We start from the raw sequence: 21,990 nt of genomic DNA on the forward strand, positions 1-21,990 counted from the left end.
TAGCTGCGTGTTTTAAAAGAGGTTTAATTCCAGTTGCTGACATAGGATCATATGAAAGTAAGACAGGAACGGACCTCAGAAGGTCATCTATTCCACCCCTTGCTCAAGGCAGGATCATTCCCAACAACACCATCCCAGCCAGGCATCTGTCCATCCCGTTCTTGAAAACTTCCAAGGGTGGAGACCCCACAATTTCTCTAGGGAGCTTATTTCACTCTCTGACCACCCTCATGACCTCCAACCTAAAAGCTCCCCCGCTGCACCTCAAGGCTACTGCCCCTAGTCCTGTCCTCTATGACCACAGAGAAAAGCTCCTCTCCATCCTCTCTCTAATCAGGTATTTGAAGACTTATCAATTCCCCCTCCAGTCTTCTCTTCTCCAGACTAAATAACCATAGCTGTCTCAGCCTTTCCTGAAAAAAGTCTTGCTTCCCAGGCCCATAATCATTTTTGTTGCTCCTTACGGGACACTTTCCAAGCTGTCTACATCCTTTTTGAAGTATGGGGCCCAAAATGACATCGCACTCCAGAGGAGGCCTCATCAGTGAAGAAAGGAGAAGAATCACTTTGCTTGATTCGCAAGTGCCATTCTTGTTAATGCAACCCAATATGCTGTCAGCTATTTTTGCAACAAGAGCACATTGCTGGCTCGTATTCAGCTTATGGTCCATGTAGTCCCCAGGTCCTTCTGTGCGGTCCTGCAGCCTAGTCCCCAGGTCTGTATTTGTGCATGCAATTATTCTGTCCAAAGTGCAGGACTTTGCATTTGTCCTTGCTGAATCTCATCCAACTAACTGCAGACCATTTGTCCAGCCTAGTCAAGTCATTCTGGATACTCCACTCCCCTGGGTATCTTGCAGCTCTGCCCAACATGGTGTCACCCACAAATCTGCCAAGCATGAACTCAATCCCATCATTCAAATCATTAGCAAAGGTATTAAATAAATCCAGGACAGACTCCTGGGCATGGGGGTCATGTGACCCCAGCGCTGTTTGCTGCCCGGGGCAGGGAGTCAGACTCGATGATCTGCTGAGGTCCCTTCCGCCCCTAAGAGTGCACATTGCTGCAATCAAAATCATACTAACGTTTTAAACTACGAAAGGTCAAAGCATGATTGCACCTCCATTTTTAAAAGGAAAGAAAGTGGAGGCACAGAAAAGAAACAACTTGACCATTTCAAATTTTGGAGTGATGGAGCTATAAACAGAATATTGATCCAAACCAGGTTCTTCAGTTTGAAGGCTGTATGGGCAGATTTACAGCTGCTCCATGTCATAAGGAAATTTAAATCTGAGCTGTAAAAATATTACTTTAGTTCAGCTACAAGAAGTCTGAGGTGGCTAAATGATGGTTAAAAAGCAATTGTACGTAAAAAAAACTCCCTACAGAAGGGTCTTGAATCTACAGGAAAACTTATACTGGTCGATCTTGTTTCTTTGGAGCTAGACCAACTTCAGAGTAGAAATAAGGAAGTGAGCTACATATAAAAAAAAAGTCAGGAATCAACCATTGGAACAACTTACCTAAGGAGCATAGGTGGAGTCTTCATTTACTCTAATGCTTTAAATCAAGATTCAATCTATTTCTTAAAGATGCACTACATCTTAAAGAACCTATTGGATTTATGCAGAAGCGATGTGTTGGGGTTCTTTGGCCTGCATTGCATAAGTTTGACCAGGAGATTATAGAAACACAGAAAATGAGGGTGAAAAGGGACCTCAGGAGGTCACATCTAGTCCAGCCCCCTGCTCCAAGTAGGGCCAGCCCCAACTACATCATCCCAGCCAGGCCTTTGTCTAGTCAGGTCTTAAACACTTCCAGGATGGATATGCCACCACCTCTCTGGGGAGTCTGTTCCAGTGCTTCAACACCCTCCTTGTGAGGAAGTTTTTCCTAATATTCAAATCTCAACTTCCCTTGCTGCAGCTTGAGCCCATTGCTCCTTGTCCTGTCACCATCAAGAACATCATAATGGTTCCTTTTGCTTTTAAAATCTATGAATTTAAATTACAAAGTACATTTTCAAAACTTTCATTAGGCCATTTTTCTAAATATTTCTGAAGTCCCGTCTCCATCCTACTCCACCCTTTCCTCTCAACCTTACAGATTCAGGACTTCTCAGAGGAGTTACTATCATTGTAATAAGCCATGTAATTATTGTATCTATGATTTATCAATCAACGGTTTATTACCATCATTGTAATACTCCATGTAATAAAAAAAAGTGCTTCATCACCACCACAGGATTAAGCTGAAACAGGACTTTCAGAAGAAAAATATTTCTAATCAAGATACAAGATGTTCATAAAAATGGGAACACTGATGTCAAAAACAACTATCACAGGAGTGTTACACTTTTTTCCCCCCTGTATTTATTCCAGATCCAAATCTCTAAAATTTATATTTAATTGATGCAAGTCACTAAATTGTACACAAGGCAAAAGAATAGAAAACTCTTTGAGGGCCTTTTCAGTGAACCAGGAGCCATTGAAAACATTAAGATATTTATACTTGGCTGAAAATTAGCTTATAAATTGCTCTACTCTTTAGCTGTTTCAAATGTTAAGAAGAGATCTCAAGTAGTGCGGTCAAAAAGTCAACCCACCAGATGTATGGAAAACAGTGATACAATGCATTATTGTTCCCTTTTCGTGAGATGCCAGCTTTACATCTAGGTCCTTATGCGTCACCCTCGAGTTCTGTGGGTGCCTGACTCTACCCGCTAGGCAGCAGCCCCTTGGAAGCCCTATTAAATAAGAATTATCCTATTCATGGCATACCCATAAATGTGAAGTAGGAGGAACAGTTCAAGCTGCACTTTACAAATGTAAATTTATAAGCTTAATGATAGACCAAGTTACAACATTTGAAAAGGGTTTTCAACTTCAACACTATTGAGATTATGCTCAATCTCACTGCTAGTTTAAGAAGTTAAGCTTTTAATTAAGTTTATGCCCTCCGAGTCCCAGGCAGAGGAAAAAAAGAGGTTGCAGGACAGGGACCTTCTGTCTGCTGAGCTTTGAGTGGGTCTAGGAGGGCATCATGGGGTAGCAAAAAAAAAAAAAAAAAAGCAGCAAATATTCTCTCACCACCCAGGGCTTTCCTCCGTCATGCAGAAGAGTCATTTACTGGGCCCTTCTGGCTGCCTTACGTAGCTAACAACACTGCCGAAGCCCTGCTCCCAAGTTATGATGTTCTCCAACTCTTTTTTTGTCTTACTCCTTTATCCCTTCAACAGTCTGTAAGGAATAGGACTTTTCAGCAACTCTTCCTTGGTGAACGTATACTTTGATGAAACGCCGCTCAACCCCCCCAGAGAGCCAGGCGCAAGGTGTGAACAGTGGAGAATTCTGAAAACCCACCATGGCTCCAAATGTAGGAGAAACTCGGCACAAGATGCAGGGGAGCAACTATAATTGGAGTAGGAAACCAGACTCTTTAATGCCCTGCCTTCAGTTCTCTCAGAAGAAAGTCTTCATGGGCACATGACAAACATTTTTACCTGCAAACCACCTGGTTTATACAACCTGAAGTTACAAGGTAGTGCAAGAGAGACAGATTAGATTCCATCTTGACCATGGGGTTGCAGCCAAAGCTCTGTCATATTCATTATGAGATTTGGTACAAATACCCTTTAAGAAGTTTCCTCCCATTGGAACAACATGCAGTTTTACTCTTTGCAGGTATCTCCTCTTTCTGATGAACCCTCCAAAAGAGGCGTTTTCCTTCAGACTGCATGCATCAGTATTTGAAGTGCCAAAGGGACCAAGGCCCCTGGCAAACGTTCATTTAATGACACAACAGGATCTGATCCCCGATCCCAACAGTTGTGCCACCTGTTATGCCACACGTGCACGGCAGGAGGTCAATTGTGGAATCGGGGATGAGATCCAAACTGCATTATTGCTACTTGTCAGTGCAGAGGAAGCCTGAGATTGTATCCAGGCTTCCCCCTATATGGGCAAGTTGGAAAAGTGCCTGCGGGTCCAGCCTGGCCGACAATTAGCGACTGTCAGCTGGTCCCCAGGAACCTACAGGGGACTTGAACTGGGACCAGGCTGGTAATCAAGTGACTGTGAAAACCCCACAGCCCACAGCAGCTCAGGCCAGGCTGCCAGCTGCAGGGAATCAGAGGCTCCCCGCTGGGGAGAGGGAGCCGAGGGGTTTCCCTCCCTGCCAGGGACCTCCGATTCCTCCTCCCGGAGCTGCTGAGCCTAACATTTAAAACCCCCTATGGGGAATGCACCCCTGTGGCTCTCTGGAAAGCTTCCCGTGTGCCGAAACCCACAGTGCACAGCTGCAGACCCCGCTTTTAAAAGGTCTGAGCCAGGGAGCCAGATGTCAGGGACATGCTCCTTCATGTCAGGCTCAAGGCATTGCCTGCAGGGATCAGACAGGTCTAGGACCTGATGCTGCCCCCAGTCTGAGCCCGCTGATCAGGTAGGGGACAGTTGGGTGCCAGACGTCTATGCTCTGCCAAGCACGGGGATCCGTCATGGGTCAGCCCTGACATGCCATACGCTCAATTTAAGGCAGAGTACGAACGAGCCACAAAAACGTTACAGATGTGGAATCTCTTTGTGGTTTGTTTGATGTATTATCACATCATAAATTGGCTCTAACATGGGACAGGTTACTATTTATATCATGACGAACACCTTAATCGTGTCTCAAATGTAACGTGTGCCAGGGCCCTAAATGTCATGGGCAATCTGGTTTTCACATGCGGGTGCCTATAAACAATACTTGAGTGGTTAAGTACTTAGTGGCCCACATGGGATTGAGCAGCTAGCTCAGCAGCCCCCAAGGGACTGTTTTGTTCCCTGCAAGTTGCAGAAGAGGCCTAATTCTTGGAAGTGGTGTTCTGTGATTTAAACAGTGAATCAGACTGGACTTGGAGCCAGCTTTACTATACCAGCTACCCAAAAATGGTTCTTCAGTAACTAGAGAGCAAGTTCTTCCAACCTTCAGATCACTTTCTCTTTCGGGAAAACGGCCTCTGGCAAAGCCATATTTGCTGGTGGCAATCAAGGGCAGTCTGCATGGCTTTAGCTACAAACAAAAGTCCCTCCCATGTGCTTGCCAAAAAGATTTGCACTCACCAAGGCATTATTGAGAGGTTAGTGTAAGATGTTTATTAAGCCAAATGGTATACAGCATCACAATACATACACTACGAGAATCCAAAATCATAACATACAGGCTCAGAGACGTGAATCAAGTTATAAAATATTCTAAGAAGTTTCTACATCATCTTTAGCAACTGGGCAACACACACATGGACAGCATATGAAGTTTAAATAAAAGCAACTCACAAGCATGGTAGCTTCCTGGCTATTTGTGAAGAGCACTTCGGCATGTTCTGTTACTGCACTGAGTCATCGGCAAGATGCAGAGTACATTTTTCTGTGACTTACAAAAGGCATAATTGGAAAGCAGTGCCAGGATTAAAGGCCCCCTTCCCCCTCCCTCCGAAAACATGCATTACATTTCACTCCAGAAAGTCACAGCATCAAACGTGCATGACGTCTTTGATCTGTTTGTTAGTAAATTCTCCGTCAAGAACATTTCAACGCGACAATGAAATCAAAAGATTTTTTTTTTTTTACTTTCAAAAACAAAAATCCCAAACAAACAAAAACCATGATGAAAAGAAAATACAGAAATAAAGGAAAAACAGAAAAAAATTAACTCCATAGGTAGAGGCCTCGTGATAAGTATAAAGAAATGAATAATTTACTGTAGTATTTGACACAGGGACTGGATCCACAGGGGTGCCCCAGTTTAAGATCAAATTTTGCTTTGTTCGGTGGGGCAAGTGCCAAGCCGGGAACTTGCTATAGTTCTTTGAGTCTTTTGCAAGGCAAGCTGACCTAGCCAAATGTCACCAGAACCAGCCATTTCCTCCTAAGCAATCCTTCAGAGATGCCCATTCAGCAAAAGAAAGTTGTTATTGGGAAGCTGCATCTTTAGTCACTCATTCCTGGCATCTGGCACTATTGCCCAGGTACAGAGGAAGACTTACTTGGCTCACCTTGCCCAAACGCTTGTCTGGTAACTCACCAAACTATCCGCTGGTTCAATAATATTGTCTCTTTCCTCTCCACCCGACTCCCCAGTCACACCCCACCCTGGTCTCATCACTAAGCCAAGTCCCTTCCAGCTAGGCAGAAGTGTTAACCTAATTTCAAAGAAAGTCTAGATAGTCGTCGTCTCTCTACAAAAAGGCCTACATACTTTGGGGTTGAGTAAATAAAAACCGAGGGGAAATTCTAGGTGCTGATAAAGGAAGCTCTCACTCCACAACTAACCAGTTTTGCCTCTCACATTTTGACTGCAGTGACAAAGCAGTCACCACCCACTCGAGACAGAGGGAAAATTGCTTTTTTGTTCCAACAGAAAGTCTACAGTACTCGAGTATAGAGGTATCCTTCTCTGGTTTCCTCTCCCACGCAGCACTTACCGGTCCTGCTTCATACAAGCTCCTCAATATTAGCAGAATTGCTCCCTTGCACTTTTAAGAGACCAACCTGCCCAAGATGAGGAAAGCTCATCAAATCGATAACGTTTTTCACACCCCCAGAGAAGTGGAAATCCAGTGGTCATAACCAGAATATTTCTGTCTACAAGGGACAGACAGATTGCTGCTAAAGACTGCTTACCACAAAAATGCAGAAAGGCCGAATGCTGAACTTTGGCAACACAGCTTCAATCCTAAGTGCCATTTTTACCCCATTCCTCAAGACAAATTATTTTAATAAAATACTTCAGTCACGACCTAGTAGTCTAGTCCCGACCGCTAACGAGACTGCCAGTCTGTAGAAACCATACGGCAGTTCTGCAATGCCTACAGCCACGGATCAGAACAAGACTACCGAACGCTTTCATTTTCCTACGTAAGCCATTGTCTGATCTATAACATCTCATCAGAATAAACTGAATGTGCACCCATCTCATAGGGCAAAGCTAATACCGGCTGTTCAAAGACCTGGAAATTGGTATCATGAAGCTGTCAGCCTTAACTAGGCTTTGAATGGTGAGTAAAGGCAGCAATAACTTCCTGTCAAACTGAAAATTAAAAAGTCTCTCAAATTCTGATACACATCACTTAACAGGCTGATTACAAGCAGGAGTCAACATAGCAATTCTGATGCGTTATCTTTTGGAGGGGCAGGTGAGCCCTCCAGAGAGGGATGCGGCAGTACATCTCCAAAGAAAACCCCGAGAGCTGCAGCCAGGGGCCGCGCCAATTCAACAAGCGACACGTGCAGCAAGTCACTACCGAACGCCGTGGTACCGTGTTCGGTACCGCTCTGATGCTGTCAAGTGTTTGGGTGAAAGTCTCCTCATTAAAAGTTGATAGATGCCTTTACCCAAATCAGAGGACTGGCCTCCTAGCTCTTGCCTCCTGCCAATTTGAAAAGTCTCATTCTACTTCAGACTGAATTGCACATGGTATCCTTTTCTTACAGCATTTGTGACAGCTCTGTGCTCAGCCAAAGCAATTGTGCTCAACCCCAAAAGTGGCTTTATTTGGAGGGTAGGTGAAAGGAATACAGTGGCTGAGTGATAGTGCCTCCACGAGACAAACTTCAAACCCAAAAGACCAGAAGTGCAAGAGGCTCGCTCTCACGAACACTGCGTAAAACTTAGCCTTGACTTGGTTTTTGATTTTATAGCAGAGCAATTCAGAATAGTTCCTGGTCTAGAAAAACCTTAAGTCTTCATCCTCTTGAGTTTATAGTTGTTCCTATGTTCTAGCAGTTTATGCCTATGGAACGGACTGTATTGACTCGCATACCAGATGCACCTTTGAACAAAAAAAAATAAAAAAAATAAAATCAGCCCTCCAAAATTGGGGTGGGTCTGGAGCTGATTTTTCTTCGTTGGAATAGAAGCACGGAGATGCTGTGCTACAGGGGCCAGGAAGCTGCAGGGATCGAGTCCAGTGTTAATGCTTTCACAGCCACAGCCAATGCGGTGAAATGGTTTCAATACTAGCTGTTTTGAACAAAACCTAGTGAGCTGACTGAGGGCAAGTGAGCTGCTGCATGCAGCCAGGTCTCTCGGCTGCGACTTTGGAAAAAGTCTCTTTTCCTACCTTCTGCCTTCCAAATACAAGATGTGGCCTTACTGGGATAGAAGCAGGGTGGTATGCAAGAAAATACAGTTATTTTTAAAACTACATTAGTAGCAGGAAAAGGCGCATGAAAATGAGAACCATAAGAGCAGGTATATATAAACAGAAACAATACTAACCCCCTCTGAGCATGGAGACTAAGGGGGGGAAAAAACCCTTCAAATTTGCATGCCAGTTCTACACTCGTAGTCATTTTTCACGTGAATTGCAACTACGTGGGGACAGAACTAGCCACTGCCAATGATCTGCCAAACCTACAGAGCGAGCTATGGGAGGCCAGAGGCGCTGTCGCTTCATTCGATACGGTTGGCACCACATCAAAATTACTAATGGGAGAATCATTCCAAGTTAGATGCAATTCTTGACAGGTGGCCTATATTTTTGTTTCTCCATTAGTCAAATTCATTCTTCAGATATTTTTTGCCAATGACAGGCAAAAATGAATTTGTAGCCTAGTCTCATGCTATTCCCACAGCAGCAGTCAACATGCATTAAACTTTAATGAGACCAGAATTCTTGTCTTGCTTTCGAGGTTGACGTAACCAGTATGGGATCAAAGCAACCGTGCTTTACTGAGACTTGCAGTCCAACAGCAATCGCTCTTTTCCTTTTCCCCACCCCGCCCTCAATTACTGATTAGCAGACACCAGCTGGATGACAACGGGATTGTGTGCGCCCCGAACGGGAGATCAATATACTGATGTCTCAGGAGATACCGATTTGAGATGCAGTTATCTTTAATGCTTTTATAGTAGAGTCTATGAAGGAGACACTTGTTCAGATCAAAAAGAGTAGTTAGAAATTAAAATCTTATCAAGGTGTCAAAGCAGTAGGGTGAATGCAGGTGCAGAACAGGATTACTCCCAGGGTGTGGTCAGTGGTGGGGAAGAGGGCAGGAGAGCTGCAGTCGTGGTGGACCCACCCCTATGAAAGCACAGCCTAGATTTATTGGTTAGCCCCAGTGAGAAAGGTTTTCAAATGAAATTAAAAATAATAATGATTAAATAAAAAAAATGGAATTATAAAAAAGGTGACTGGAAAAAAAACCACACACAAAGACACTGATGAGTTGCTAAAACAGTGCAGTTAAATCAGTCATGCACGTTTGTGCTTACACAAAGAAAGGAGGGTTTCAACAAGCACTGCAGAGCAGAGGGAGAGGAGGACTGATCGGCCGACAGCAGTAGTGGGACAGTACAGCTACCCTTTGGTTTCTTCTACACGTAAAGTCCAGGGATGGAAAGCAAGAGCTCTGTAAAATGCTGAAGGTTTTAGAAGTGTAATAGCAGGTACAAAAGTACATTGGTCTTGTGTCAGTAGCAGCCCCAGTATTAGGAGACAGTCTAGGCTTCTAGGAGGAGAAAATAGAAAAGGAGGGAAAGAAATAGGAGAAGGGAAAGGGACAGGGATAGGGGCAAAAAAGCGGAAGTCATTAGTAAACATGAACATTAACTCAACAAACTGCGCATCAAGCAAGAGTTCATTTAGTGCAGGCAGCAGATTTTCCAGACACCAGATTAGGCGCACAGGAAAAGTTTCCTTTATTATAAATCTGAAATCTCACTCACGCTGCAGCATGACAACCATCTGACATGCAGAAATTGAGCATGTATCTGTATTCGCAGCAGAGTTCTGCTGGCAGTATTCTGCCGGGTTCAGTCTCACGCTGTAAACTGCCTCAGCAGCGACCGACATCCCTGCGTGTTGGAATAGCCAGACACTATCTAGGGGAGTTATTGCTCATTTGGCAAAAAGAGAGGGGAGAGGACGGGAGGGAAGAGAACAGAACAATGCATTTTTCTGAGATCTGACTAATCCCAACTTCTGCACACATCAGATATCTGCACATAACACTGCATGCAATAAAACTCAGCAAGTCAGCGTGCCGGTCAGACTCCGCACACATTCCACAATAGAAAAAAAATGGCATGCGACCACCTAGACCGGGGGTTTAAAAGTCGCATGCATTCATGCGCCCAATTCCCAGAATTACATTGCACCCATCTCCCGAACACCTCCAGTAAAGCCTGTTAGTTTCAGGAACCCATTTAAACGTGGCTTAATTTTTTTAAAGCTCTCCAGGGCCTCATTCTAGTCCATCTATTCCTCTAGCAGCTGTCTGTCTCAACTGGTCTGAGGGTCTAGAACATGAATGTCCTTTGCTGCGCCTGCTTTCTGAAACGGTCGGCTTGCATTTTTGCAGCTCATCAATTCTGCATCTCACTTCCAACCCCTGAAAACTCCCTGTGTCTGTGCATCTAAATAGCATTCTCTGTCTATTATTAACTAACAAGCCATATGAGCTTCAGTGTTTGAGATATTTTGAAAAGACGAGGAAATAAGCTGGCATTGTGTGCATTTCCCATCACTCTGAAAACCCTAATTAAACTGATGCCTGCATAGCAACTTAGCTTTCCAGAGTGCCATTCCTATCCCTCTGATGTTGCCTTTAGACAGGCCTCACCAGAAGACTGCGAACTTCACCTGACAAATTCAAGTTCCAATCTGAGCCTCAATTAACAGGCTGCAGATGCCTACAAATATTTGATCATGTTTTTAATATTTGGAACCTGAAGGGTTAACATCCACTCATTACTGTCCAAGACAGGCCCCTATGGAAGGTGATTCCCAAACTCTCAAATCAACCATTGAGAAGAGAAAAGCACGAGCTGGTGAGTCTTACATACGGTGTCACTGCGGGCCAAGTCTGGATTTCACTTTTTCCAACATCTATATAAATACTGAGAAGAGCATCCAAAGCATTTTTAGTGAAGGTCAGGGGGACACCTTAACTGCAAGATCCGCAGCCCTACATTGCCAAGTAGGTACACCCCCCCCCCCCCGTTTTAATTAAAAATTCTCATCCTTTGCCAAAAATGTAGGTATGTGTGGGTATGACCACATGCAACTAAAGCTTGAATATTGACATGCATAAGAGTTTTCCGTTCCCTTCAACCTCAGGTTTGCCTTCCTCACAGCTAGACCTGCAGCAGCAAAGAATGCTATTGCTGGACAACACAGATTTGAGCCAGGCTGGATCACTGCCATTATAGTGCATTTGGCTTTAGTCTGCCAGGGAAACACCTCTGATTAGTGCCAAGGATGATAAAGAACTGCCAAGAACCCCATCCTTATCCTTAGTGGAGTAAGAATTGCTAAAATGCCCTATGTATGTACTGGCATATAGTGCTGTGCTATTTCCCTTTAATGGTTACCTACTGGAACGCTTGCCATTCTCAGTTAACTGGAAGGTGTCTTCCTCAAAGGGACTGCCTTGACAAGTGAAACAGTGATTTAACACATTGCAAAGTACTGTACATAAAGATGACTCGCTCATTCAGGTCCCCCATAACGTAAGATTTGCCCACCTATTCGTGTTTGTTTCTCAAAACTGAAAGTTATTCTAGAATTACTGTTAAAAAAAGAGAGAGAGAGAGAGAGAGAGAGAGAGAAGAATAAGTTTCAGAATGTCCTTAAAATTCCAGCATGTTGCCAAAGTGAGTGAGTTTAGGAGAGGTTTTAAGGGAAGAGGAGTCTGGGAGAAAAGAAAGAACATACCAGAGAAGATGAACAGCTAGATCAGAACAACCAGGGAATTTTTGCTGGAGCCAGTTAGTGGAAACCCAAAACTAACATTAAGAGAATATGTATGTAGACTGGAGGTGCATCATGATGGCAGCTGCATTTGGGAACTGGACAAAGAACCAGTAGAAAGGTACACACTAGTGATGCATTAGTATCTGTAATCCCTTAAAAAGTTAAAGTTTAATATCAGTATCTTAGATAGCATCTGTCCTAGGTTAACTATGGATAAGGTAGGTGAAGTTTTCTAGAGTCCTTCATACATTCGTGTAATTCTGGGACAGAAGGAACAGTTCTAACTTAAAAGTTCAAAGAAATAAAACTCAAGATGGGCTGGGAAGAGAAAGTCACACAAAAGAATGCTCTTTGCCAGAATGAAGCTCGCTTAGAGGCAAGCGTTTCCTCCTGGTGCAGCCAAAGCCCTATGTTTCACCCAGATCTCCCACACTTACCTGTGTTGTAGTCTCCTATGCCATGGTCACCATTCTCCAGTACAGCTGCTGGTCCGGAAGCAGAGCTACCTGTAACAACCACAAGGAATATCAGTTTGTGGGCAGAAGTCATTCCCTGCCTATGCCGAGTCTTCCTGACATTTGATTAACAAGTAGTTCAAACTCTCTCTCCAGGCTGGGTCGATTCCTCTACGCTGCTACAAAAGCTCTCTAGGCAGCCACTCTAGGTGCCTTCTCTCTGCAATAAAATACTTGCCATCTTCTGAGAATCTTAACAGTCCCACGAAACAGGCCCAAAACAGTACAACTAGGGACTAGTGCAATCATTCATTTCACAGTTCCCACTAGCCAAGTCATAACATTTGGTTAATCTTGCTTCTGAAGGAAGGCCTGTAGCAAATGTCCCTTAAAAGGGATGTTAATAAGGTGCATCTTATCTTTGAAGTTATATGCATCTATTAATGCTAGGCTCTCCTGGCTTTACTGCTGATTGCTATGTTGCATGTGGATGCTATCATTATAATCAAAGGCTGTACATTAGCCAAAGAACTTGAGCACAATGTTTAAGAGAAGCCTGCATGTGACTTTCCCAAACCAGTTCAGGAGTGAGCTCATATCACACAAAGCTCTGGTTACAAGTAGAGCATACACTGACATATCAAGAGTCTCCAGGTGTTGCAAGGTCCTTTGGCAGGTAATATCCCTTTCTCTTACAGAGAATATTTGAACCTTAAAGAGACTGTAACACTTAAATCCTATATTTCAAACTGCTTCAAAACAAGACTGTGACTTTATCCTTTTAATTTATGAATCTTCCAAAACACCGCATAGGACAGAACCTGGCTGGTTCCATCCTTTAACTATGTTAGAGGTAGGAAGCTTGAAACAGGTTGAGTTAATTTTCTAGGTGATACAGCAAGACTAGAGTCCCAAACCAAAACTTTTCTTCTCCAATTTACAATTCAGGACCAATGCAGAAAACTGCTGTACTTCTCCTAGCCAAACTTTCAATCAATACATATGGTTCTGGGTGCTTACATATAAGAACATTTCAGTTTGGACAGATTACAAAGTGTAAATGGTGAAGAGGTATATGTGAGGTTATTTATATGCGTGTCAGCTACATAGAGTACTTAATTGATCTTATCTGCATGACGCCTTAGAAATCAGAAGGCGGCGCATTGCTGAAGAACCAGCACTTATCTAACTCCTTTAGTTTCCATCAGCACTTTCACTATTTCAAGAGCAGGCAGAGCCCACCCCACTCAGACTGCTTAAGGGAGAACCTTCCTAGAGTATTAGGATCTGCACCCTACCTGAAAAACTCAAAAGGCAAACAAGCCCCGAGGCCCCATGGACAGGTAAAACAACTGGGAAGGAGAGGAAATTAGCTTTAATCCAAAACGCTGTTATCAAGGTACTCTGCAACCTTGGAAGGTCGCATCATTTTGAGTTTCCCCAAGCATGAAATATGAAAAATGCTTATGCATCTTTGAAAAGTTATTTGAGATCTATGGACAAGCAGCATAATGGAAATTAGCAGCCTGCAGTACTATAATTTTAAAGAAAATGCATGTATTGCTCTATTACCCAAGCAGCTCTCTCTGACCCCCAAATATGCTGAGACAACTTGAAACCGATGCCACAATTCCAACCCGGGACTGTTTAGCTAGTTGGTAACCATACCCACCCTGCATCCTGCTCCACAAAATTTGTAAAAGGACTACAATTTAAATCAGAAAGCAGTCATTTTCTAAAACGCATCATAACCATTTAACAGCTGGATCCCATCGGAGTTTAGTTTGCCAGAATTCTTGGACTTCAGGCAACCACTTCAAGCAGACATTACAAGGCCATTTACTAAGATGATGAAAATCAAACCCCTTGCAATAAAGACAATCTTTGACTACTTCCTTATCTTTGCTTCCAAGCAGTGCTGCTTAACTCCTAAGAACTGATCCCATTTTTTCAGTTGTGAACGGTAAAGATAAGAGACTGCAAGGATCACAAAGCAGCAATAAATCTGCTACTTCCTAAGAGCAGGTTTAGCTCCTCTGGTTCCTTATGCACCGAGGTAATAATTCAGCCTGTGGCACCTTGGGGTGCCACGAGATCCTTTCATGGGTGCCACAAGATGATAGCACTATTAGGTTTACAAACACGATTCACAAGATAAACCCAGAGATTTCAAACAGGAATCCAGCTGTGGTCTTTGCAAAAGAAATCCTGTTCTTTATTTTCCAGTAGAGACAGAGTGAAAACTAAGAGCTGACACTTTCCCAGGGGTGCCTTGAGTCTACAAAGTTTGAGAACCACTGCACTGAGGCATCAGTTTTTCCTAAGCCGTCTCAGGCACAGTGACCCTTTAAAATGTCATTTGCCCAACTACTTAGGGGTACTAGTTGCCCTTTCTGGCAGTCCAGTGTTTTAACTGAGAATACTAATATTAGTGGTAAAAGCAAATCAGGACTCGTAGTAGAGATGATATTTTTTATTAGACCAATATCAGTGGTAGTTACCTTAGACTGCTAAGGACCTGACCCACTAAAGCAAAGAGAAGTCTTTCCATGTACTCCTACAGGAGTTCTCTCTGAGCCGACCCATTTTTCCTAAAGGAAAGTCTAAATTAATTTTCCAGTTTCTTCTATAAAAAACTCACACCAGCCAGCTCTTCAGATACTAGAGGAACCCCAGGACCTCCTACTCCTACACTGTCAACAAGAACAATGGCTGCACCGTCTTCAGGAGAGCTGGAATTTTACTACTACAATAGGACCTCATTAATTTACACCAACAACTGGAAGGCCTATGGCACGTTGCTGAATTTTGTGGAAGGGTGAACAAACAAATGAAAAGCAAAGCAAACTTAGCTCCATTTATAAAGTTGCTTCAGTTTGCCGGTAAGCGTGCTGTACATTTTGCAAGAATAATGACAGCTTTGCAATGAGATCTGAGTGCTGAACAATAGCAGACGGGGGAAGCATGAAAATATGTGCAGATCAGGCAGATTCTGCTGTAGGCCCCAGCGGTGTGGCATCTGTAACAAAGGAAGTGCTGGTCTCCACACAGGCAGGAGACATTTGTTATTAAAAATGAAAAGAACTTAAAATAGCCAGAGCTGTTTAACTACGTACACGTTAAAAACATCCCATAGAGCTCAATAGCTCAAAGTTTCCTATGCCTCTATCACGTGTTTTTGTCAATCTGCATCAGAGGTAGCAGTTTCCCTTTTCTTTGGTAATTTTAGAGGGTCTTTCAAGTTACAAAAAAGTCAAGTCCAATTTTAACCTAGATTAAGTGATAACATATTACTGACACTTACAGTCCGTTCACAGGGGGTTGGTCATACCTGCAGAAACGAGCATCGTGTCCTGAACGAAAAATGGCTGCAGATTCAAGGCTCAAGCATCTGAGATCAAGTATCACATGGATGGGCAGTCATCAGAGGCCCGCGTTTCTATAGACCACTACATTTGTCAACCAAGTCATTAGCAATCCCAGGCAAGTCTACAAAAGAGCAGAACCACACCTGATTGCAAGGAGCCCCATTGAGTGGGCTGCACTATCAGATGTGCCCCATCTATTGGCAATAGGATTATGCGCAGCAGTCCATAATTAAGTTTTGCTTGGACAACGATCTTAGCCAGCAGCCACACTCCCCGTCTTTTACCATTGAGCAAGATGGAGCTCTGTAAACACCTTGTGAAATTATCCAAATTAGACTGTTTAATCCCCAAAAATACTAGGACTAAAACAACTGCAAGTACGTCAATGCCCAAAGTCAACTGTGCTTCCTCGCTTCAAATTAGCTCAGCAAACATGGCTTCCTTCGGTGCGATGTTAATCTCCTGCAATACACTGCATCCTGTGCATCACAGAAGAAGTCAATACAAGGTCTACTCCTGTATTGCAAAAAAACAGCTTCAAAAAAAAAAAAAAAAAAAAAAAAAAAAAAAAAAATCAGGCAAGCAGAGCACCTCTTTTAAAAGCACTCAGGAGAAAGGCAGGATCCCCTTCTGCAGCCCCCTAACCTGCTTCAGGAACCAACTGGAAAGCCATAATCACATTCACTCCTGCCGCCCCAGGTATGCTAACCCTCCTTGAAGGCACAGGCTTAAGCCTCACCTTTCCCTACCCAGCAACAAAGAAGTGTTCTTAAAAAGGGAATTTAAAAAGAAAGAAGGAAAAACCACTGAATCACACAAGTGGCAGGGGGGCTAGGCAACAGCTGTGCCATTTGTAATAGCTTACATCATTTGTGTTCCCAGAGAGCTGGCATGACTTTTTAAAATATATCTATCTATCCATCTTAAACAGCTTCAAAATCATGCAAGCATATAAAAAAAAAAAGAAAAAGGTTTAAGATGGAGAGGAAATCTGTGTGCATTCACTGGTGACCCCAGATGCAAGTGTGCAGACACCTCCGTATATCAAACAGTTAACTGGGCAGAGCTTGGAGTTATCCCATCAATAGATTACTGTGCGGTGGGGCAACATCTGCAGTCAGATATGGGCTGAACAAAAACCAGACTCTGAAGGCCTGTTCGCCAGGCGCCCAGAGGCAAACACCCACCCCTTCCCTGCTGTGCTCGGGAACATGACTGACCCCCTCCTTTCTGCTTTTAAGTAGGATGCTGTAAGCAAGCCGCATGAAATAGGAACCCCAAGTCACGAGGGACTGTTACCAGTACCGTCTCCTCCCTCCCCGCATCATTAGGCCATTGCACAAATCAAAATTTATTCCTAAATTCTGCTATTTTGAGGGAGAATTTACAACTTTCCCAGCAATCTTCTCAGGCCCCGATCCTCTATCCTTGTGAACATAACTGTTTAAGAACCAAGCTGTAAAGATGCCCCAAATAACCCTTGTCATAAACCACAACAAAATATTACTTGCATTTGACAAATGGATCAAAGGATTGGCTTTTTACATAAACATTTTTAAGATGATCTGCTTTAACAAATGCCCTCAAGCAAAATGGATGGAGCCAATATATTAAATAGTAATCCCTACATCAGTGATTTGGCCTGGTACATAACGTCGGCTCAGCCGTGCCGTTCTGAACATGTTTTTAAAAACTCAGCAATTTGCAGGGGTGAGGGGAGGGAGAGGAGGAAGACAGAAGGGGGGCCTTGCAGGCCAACCCTCTAGAGGGAGGTCCATTTTATTGCTTATACCGTGGCAAGATGCACAGAGGGCAGGTTCGCTTGGATATATCAAAGGATCAGTAGAAAAATCTTGCCTCGAGAAGCCGAGACAAAAAATGCCGTGGGAACAATGCACCTCAAACAACTCTGGGGATAAGCGAGACGTGCGCATGGGCACGAGGACCTGCAAGCCCCTGCAGAACAAGTGGCTTGAACCCCCTTGAGGCCAGGAACTCTTGACTCGGGCACCTGCCGCGCTCCCGACTGCATCCGTTCAGAAGTCACACGCCAAGTCCTAAAGTAGCTAAAAGTAATTACTTAAATATAATACTTTGGGGATTTATTTTCCCTCATGCTAGAGTTTAGGAGATGTGTAGGCCATGCTTAGAGCTCTTCCTTGAACTTTTTTTTTTTTTTAAATGAAAACCAAGAGGCACCTGATCGCATGCATCCAGAATCGAGGGCTAACGACATGACTGGCAATAAAGGCAGGAGCCAACCCTGCCTGACATCACATGTGAATGGCACCGTGTGTTTTGCCCATGCAGTGATGGGCTAAGCAAAACACGAAAGCATACTGACAACAGTGCATCTCTCCACTGGGACGCCAAAGAATTTACGATTCAAGCCACATATAGGTTTTAAGAGAGATTAAAACAATCAATTTTCAGCTATACACTTACACAGAACTGCACAAATACTCTGAAATCCCAGTGGATTAGTAATTCCTAGGATATGAATCAACTCCATGTTCTTGTCTATGCCATGGATGCTCATGCAGGCCCTGTCTCCCGCCTCGACGGCTGCACTCCCGCCTACTCGAGCCCATTCAAAACGCGTGTGGATAGCTGCTCCGGCAAGAGTCAGGCTCCCCTTTGGAGCGTCAAACTACAAGCTTGCCTTTTTTCCAGCCTTTACAATGTAAGCCTAATAGACCAAGTTGGTCTAAGCCCATGCACACACATTATCCCTTTGAAACGCAATGTCAGCTATGTCCCCAACTCAGAAGATCAACAAACAGCAACTCTGCCTCCCATTTTTCCATCCACAGCTCTGTGCATAGGATTCGCAATCGTAGATCACCTAACAACTATGAAAGGCAAGAGGCAGAGGAAGCCGTGTCATGCTGCTACCAAAATAATGTACGTCAAGCCCCACCTTCATGCCTTTTACTGAAGTCATAATAAGCTTCACTTCTATTCCCCAAGGTTAATTATCTTGCCTGAACGCTATCAACTATATAAAAGACAACCCCAATGGGACTGAATATAAAACCTCTCATCAAGGTCTTCCACACTGCTCTGCTAGTCAACTTTAAAGATGACAGCTGGGTGATATAAAGCTGATCTAAAGACAAAAGCAGGGCTGTAGGGCTTCCTTAGCTTGCTTTGTGTGCTGTACCAAGATTCAGACTAACCTCTGTGATTCAAGAGCCCAACGTGGGCTAGACAAACTCAAGTATTATGCCAAGATTTCTACGGCTATGCTTAAGCTACTTCATCTCCAAAGTATACTCTGAAGTAAGGGGGACTTAGGATGGCACCCGTGGAGTTTCACCACAACCAGCCAGCTCCCCAGGGACTACCCGTAGCAGACTCAGCACTGCATGCTAGGACCCACGGTTTCTGCAGCCCTGACTATTTAAGGGAGCAGCCAAAAACTGACCTGCCTCCTGCAAATTAGCTGCAGCAGCTACACCTCCCGAGCGCTGCCAGGACAGCCCCCCAGACAAGCAAAGATTCAGAAGCTCTCGCATTAAGCAAAATATATACCAGGGCAAGAATGAAGAGAAAGGCAGATTTAAAAATGCAGGCTGTCACATGCAGCCTCTCTCACTGGATCCAATTTGCTTCCCAAGCTCTTCACAGCAATGCACCAATTGCTGGTCTCAAGTGCCCAGACAGATAAAGGCTCAAGTCAACTTCTTGCTGCAGACAATGAAAGTAACAGTTCTTACTAACCTTAGGGGGAAAAATGAAGTACATCTAGTGGTATAAATACGGTCCAGACATCTACATACATTGGCTGCCTTTTTTTTTTTTTTTTTTACTCCCTCAGACATGCAGCTTTCAGGATGGCTTTTATGCAACATTCACTGTCCTCAATCTCCTAAGTGTCACGGTGTTTAATTTCTCTGCAAAACTACTGTACGGACCGACGTGCAGCCTGCAGCAAGGAAAGCAACTCCTGCTGTTGTGCAGATGGAGAGGTATAGGGAGGGAAATGCTGTGGTTTGGCCTCAGGCTTTCAGGCTCCAGAGATGAGCTTTGTTTTCCTGCAGGGGAGGGGAAGTGTCTGCTCTGCTAAACAGTCATTTATGCCCACGACAGCAGCATCTAGAGCCATCAATGCCCTCTGGTGGCCGCTTGGGTCCTTAAAAACAGCGTCTACAATGGCAGACAGGTAGGTTTGTAATAAGGGGGACCAAAAAATAACCATTTTTTGTAACGAACGTGCCCCCAAAGATTTAAAATGACACAGCACCTTCAAGGAGGATGCTGCCAACACAACTCCTCCTTGTGTCTTAAGAGCAGCAATGAACCCAGCTTTGCAGCAGTCTGGTGTTCACATGCCTATATGTATTTGGAAGCAATTAAAAGTAGCTTAGTGTCCCATGTCATATTGAATGTTTGTGATGGTTGCCCATTAGCCAGTTTCAGGAAGAAGATAAGATCTATCTCCTTATCTAAGTCATTGTTTTTGGACTACGTGCAAAAGGTCCTGACTTTGTTTAAAGTCTTAATTTAAATTTTATCTTTAGAAGTCTTTTACAAAGAGCAAATATCCTGAGTTCGGAGAGATCAAACCCTAGGGCCTTTGACCAGATTGGTAAGAAAAGGTCATTTGCAGTGGTATGGAAGTTCCCCAAAAGTAACTTAAAATGCTCAACAAAAGAAACTAATTATTAAGCAAAAGAATCTGTTAAGTAAGATCCGAGCCCAAGTTTGGGAGTAATGACAGGTTTGAGTAGGAGTGGCCCAAGACGGCAGCTCACTCAATAAAAACTGTAACTTACTGTTCCAATTTGGAGGTGACTATACTTGTAGAACAATGAAGGGAGAATCGCAAGTGTAGGCCGGATCAGACCGATCACCTGAGCCACCCTCTCCGTGAACACGAATCTTTTAGTTCACGCTGAAGCCACAGAGCACCTGAAAGGGACTGAAGGAAGGGGACTTGGTCCTATCACTGCTGAGGCCAGCCTATTGAATTGTATTGCTGAGGCGAGCCCATTGAACCGTACTACTGAGGCCAACCCATAAATTGTACTACTGAGGAATGAAACCATATTTTGGTATTTGGCTTCTCGGAATTCTAGGATTGTAAGTATATTATGAAAAATAATAGTATTGATTCAAATTTAACTTTTAGTTGTAATTGTAGTTGTTTTTGTAACACTAATTCTTATAGCATTGTTTGGGAAGGAAGTGCATTCGGAACATTGTTTCTGATATATGTAATTATTGTGTTTTTAATGTTTGTGGTGTTTCTTAAAGCTAAGCAGTGTTATATACGTAGCAAAGTTTTAAAATAAAATTGTGTTGTATAAATTAAGTGTGTAATCATTGTGAAATCGTGCAATCAGCTAACTACTCCCCCAGCCAGTGCATCAAAACGAATCAGTAAATTGTGTGGGATTTTCTCTACTCCATAACCCACTAGAGACATCCCGCAGGGTATTAAAAGCAGGGCATTTTCAAGACTCTTGAAATCTTCCTGGTTTTACCAAATTGGGGGTTTTGTAGCCTTTATTCTCAGTGAACCAAAACACAGGGCTCACAAAACCTTAGTCTTACAGCCACAATCATTTTACCACCAAGCGCCTTACAGGTTTGAAAAAACTCCAAAAGCCCAAGTTTGGGGCTAAAAGCTTGAGATTAAGCAAATGCACAGAGCAGCCAGATGCAAAAAGGGTACAGCAAGCTTTGCACACACCCAAAACAATCCTTCCGCATTACATAAAGACCAAATGTAATAAAGAGGATTACCCAGAACTTGCCAAATTATATCAGGCCAGTTGCTGGGAACAGCTTGAAACTTTCTAAGCAATAAGTGATACTTTTCTCATCAGGATAAGAGGAAGGCTTTTAAAATTTAACCTTAAATATTCATTGGAGGGCAAGTCCACAGCTGCTGTACTACTATTGTCAAAACAGTTTCCTCCCTCTTCCCCACCCCTATATGGTTCACACAGGTCTGTACTGGGCCCAGCTGACTCTTTGTTAAGCTCGTCTAATCTGGCTCACGGATTTAAAACACAAAACCTTGAGCAGAGATGGAATAGCTGGATCCTGACAGGACATATGATTAAATCCCTTCTGACTGAGGAAAGACTAAATCTCAGCAGCGATGATCCTGCTGTCAAAATACATCCCTGCATTTTAACATGAATAAATTAACAGGCGGAGGCTGAAAAGGCCTGATCCATGCAAATTGGTTTCCTCCCTCAGGAAAAAACAAAGAGCTATTTGCAGTTGTATCTTGAGCTGGGAATGTGGGGCCCTTGCTGCGTGTTATGTAAGAGTTTCTCTTCCTAAAAGTTTCACGTTACAATCAGTCACAGCACGGCCCGAGTCTTCAGCTCCAGAAAATACATTCCCCAGCACCACCCCGCGGGCAGGTGTGACGTATTGCACCGGACTCGGTGATGGGGGGGACTACGCAGC

At 43.6% G+C, this 21,990-nt stretch overlaps 1 protein-coding gene across 9 annotated transcripts in view; it reads right to left on the bottom strand.

The window, feature by feature from the left end:
* The window catches only part of MAP4 (microtubule associated protein 4), a 218,583-nt gene that overhangs the window by 114,639 nt on the left and 81,954 nt on the right, over nt 1–21,990 (bottom strand). For all 9 annotated transcript variants that reach the window (XM_006260507.4, XM_014604463.3, XM_059729272.1 and 6 more), the window contains exon 4: nt 12,176–12,244. In XM_006260507.4, coding sequence (XP_006260569.3) covers nt 12,176–12,244 — 69 coding nt within the window. The remainder of the gene's footprint in view (nt 1–12,175; nt 12,245–21,990) is intronic.

This window comes from Alligator mississippiensis, chromosome 5, assembly GCF_030867095.1.
Source record: "Alligator mississippiensis isolate rAllMis1 chromosome 5, rAllMis1, whole genome shotgun sequence".
Taxonomy (NCBI): Eukaryota; Metazoa; Chordata; order Crocodylia; family Alligatoridae; genus Alligator; species Alligator mississippiensis.